The 3247-nt window shown below is 31.4% G+C and overlaps 1 protein-coding gene across 1 annotated transcript; it reads left to right on the top strand.

Moving 5' to 3' along the window:
- The first annotated feature begins 1287 nt into the window (after window positions 1–1287).
- Window positions 1288–2980, top strand: LOC107612899 (dof zinc finger protein DOF2.1). Its single transcript, XM_016314675.3, has 2 exons — window positions 1288–1559; window positions 1662–2980. The coding sequence occupies exons 1-2, from the start codon at window positions 1530–1532 to the stop codon at window positions 2625–2627; spliced, it is 996 nt and encodes a 331-aa protein (XP_016170161.1). The 5' UTR covers window positions 1288–1529; the 3' UTR covers window positions 2628–2980.
- The last annotated feature ends 267 nt before the right edge of the window (window positions 2981–3247 follow it).

Genomic DNA, 3247 nt, shown 5'->3' with positions numbered 1-3247 from the left:
GTGGCCTGCCCAGTCCAACCGCCGTGGGCTCCACCTAATAGTTGCATCCACTCCACACCTGGACCCCACTCTTATACAATTTCACTTCCGATCCCTTAATTGAATTCATCATATCTATAATTAATAGCAGAATATTGTAATTATTTATCATAGATTATTTCATGTTCTAACATTAGTACATGTTAACTAGTTTAGGTTGGTCGAGTGGTCAATTCACTCGTCTGTTTAAACAAGTGTCGATAATTTGAAATTTATCTTATACATGCAATAATCTATTGACTTGCGGCAAATCTTTAAACGAAGTTTCGATCCACAACGAATTAATTTTTTGCCTATCAAAATGAGAAAATCGCAAAGAATAAAAAAAACATTAGTATATGTTCAAATATGTATAATAAGTTTTGAGGTTTTATTTATCATATATCAAACATCAACTATTAGGTAATTAGTGGATATACATATTTAATTTTATAAAATTTTTTTATTATACTATTATAAATAAATTTAATTATTGTATATAATAAATTTGATTATTCTAATAAATAATTATTTGATTAAAAATTATATAAAATAATATATATTTATATATAAATATTAATTTGACAATTAATTTTTTCATGTAAACATAATATTTTTGTTTATCTATATAATTATGGTAGGTACAATATAAACTCGTTGCAGCACACACAAATAGATATACATACAAATTACTAAAGTAATGTTTGAAAGTATAGATAGAAAATAAGATTGAGAGACAAATAATCAATATTATATGCGATAGTCAGATATTAAAATTAAAATTTTAATTTTAAAATATAAAATTTTAAATTTTTTTTTTGGTATATTTAAAAGGTAAACATAAAAGAAATTAAAATTTTTAAGAATATAAACTAAAAATTTAATAATATTTATTTTTAAAATTATCTTTATTTAATTTTTAAAATTTTAATTTTAATTTCATATTTTCTTAATAGAATATTGAGATATATTTCAGTTTTATATACTTTTTTTTCGAAAGTTAATAGAATTGAATTCGAAACCTCTAAATAAAAATGAAAAAATTAAATTATTTAAATTATAATTTATTAACAATTTTATACATTTTATAACAAACACAATACATAAATTTAATTTATTTTTTATTTTTTAGTAGTCTCTGTCTTTCAATGTGGGTCTATCTTCTAAAATTAGTCTAATAATGTAATAATGTAATAGTATTGAATAGCATGGATAGAAGAATAATTTGATTTGTTTATTTATTTGTGTGTGATGGATAGAATGGGGTTTCTCTGCGTGCAAGGCAACTTCATCGACCCTCTTGTACGGCAGAAACCATGATTATCTCTCACTAGTCTCTCTCTCTCTCTTGGGATTGGATTGCATTGCTTCCTTGCTTGCTTTAATTTATATATAAGTAGAGAAGCACCCCCTCCCTCTCCTTCCATTACCTCATCATCACTTTCTATCACTTCTCTCTACTCTTTCCCTTTTCACACCTTCACATACATATTATAACTCTCTCTGTATGGATGGATCCTTCTAGTGGACAACACCATCAGGTACCATATATATTCTCAATGATCCGTATGTATGTATTATTATTATTATTATTGTATATAGCATCATAGTTCATAGCTTGCAATTGTTTGAATTTGGTACAGGAAATGTCATCAAACCAGGGACTGGAGAACATGATAGGATGCTCCACAAAGAGTCAGCAACAAGAGAGAAAGCCAAGGCCACAACCAGAACAAGCACTCAAATGTCCAAGATGTGACTCTACCAACACCAAATTCTGCTACTACAACAACTACAGCCTCTCTCAGCCAAGGTACTTCTGCAAATCTTGCAGAAGATACTGGACCAAAGGTGGAACACTCAGGAATGTTCCTGTTGGTGGTGGATGCAGGAAGAACAAGAGATCTTCTAATTCTTCTTCTTCATCAACTACTTCCTCTTCATCTAATTCACCTGCACCCTCTTCAAGGAGGCCTCAAGATCATCATCATGGATTCATCTCACCTAATAATCCTCTCATCACTGCTTTCCCTCATTTGGCTTATGATCATCATCATCCTTCTTCTTCTCCCACCAGTGATCTCACCTTAGCCCTTGCAAGGCTCCAGAAACAATCAATGCCTTTTGATGATCATGATCTCTCAATCTTGGGCAACCCCACAAGCTCCCTTTGTGATATTCTTGGAAATCAAGCCCTTAACACCCACAACACTTCATCAACTGGCTTCTTGGAAGCACTTAGAACCGGATTCCAAGGAAACAATAGTAATAACAATACTCTTCATCATCAGAATCTGTACTATTCATATGGGAATGGGGACATGGGTGAGGTTGTGGACAATGGTGCTGTTAATGGTGGAGACATGTTGCTACCTAATAACTATGATTCAGAGATGAGCAATGCAGCAACTCAAGCAGTGAGTGTCAGCACCATGAAACAAGAACTATGCAGTGAAGCTACTAAGGTTCTTGGTGGTGGCGGTTTTCCATGGCATAATAGTAGTAATGGGGACACAAACATGGGTGAATTTGATTCAGCAAGAGCAACTTGGAATGCTGGTTTCACATCTTCAAATTGGCATGGCCTTCTCCATAGTCCTCTAATGTAAGACATGCTCATGAATCAGAAGGCACTGCTGTATGTGATGATGATTTTCCTCTCACCTTATTAGCTTTGACTAAAAGACCAGTCTTAATTAGTTACTTTAAATCATCTTTAATTAGTAGGTTTGAGTTAAATAGGGATTTGGATCTCATCAATGATCAATCCACTCTCTTTTCTTTTGTTGTTTTTTTATTTTTCTTTTGTAGCTTGCTTAAATTATATATGGGATTTTTTGTACTGCTATCTCTTTTATTGGTGGATAGACTAAATGAAAGTTCTGATTTGTTTGCCAACAACCCAAGGATGAAGTTTGGAGATAATTAAAAGAAATAATATTTATATGATTTTCTTTTTACTGTACAAGAGAGATATACATAAGAATAGAACATTTTTTTTAATAATATATAAACTACCTTAAGCAGCATTTTCCTCATTTGACATGTAAGAGAGAGAGAATGAGAGTGATGTTTTGATATAGTAGTAATAGTTAATTTGGTTCAGGGTGAATCTGAGGTGTGTTTGAAGTGTGAACTGTTAGAATCGAATCAGATATATTATTTCAGGTGCTTCGGGTATTGAATTATTGATGATGGTGATATAGTATTTCAAGAAATTCTAATTCTG

The sequence above is a fragment of the Arachis ipaensis genome, chromosome B7 (genome assembly GCF_059453495.1).
Source record: "Arachis ipaensis isolate K30076 ecotype BB chromosome B7, ASM5945349v1, whole genome shotgun sequence".
NCBI lineage: Eukaryota > Viridiplantae > Streptophyta > Magnoliopsida > Fabales > Fabaceae > Arachis > Arachis ipaensis.
This window is presented reverse-complemented; position numbering and strand designations above follow the sequence as displayed.

Excerpts from the sequence above, each read along its gene's own strand:
- LOC107612899 (XM_016314675.3), top strand. The coding sequence starts at position 1,530 with ATGGATCCTTCTAGTGGACAACACCATCAG. Across the intron at positions 1,560-1,661 it reads CTAGTGGACAACACCATCAG|GAAATGTCATCAAACCAGGG; the intron begins GTACCATATATA and ends AATTTGGTACAG.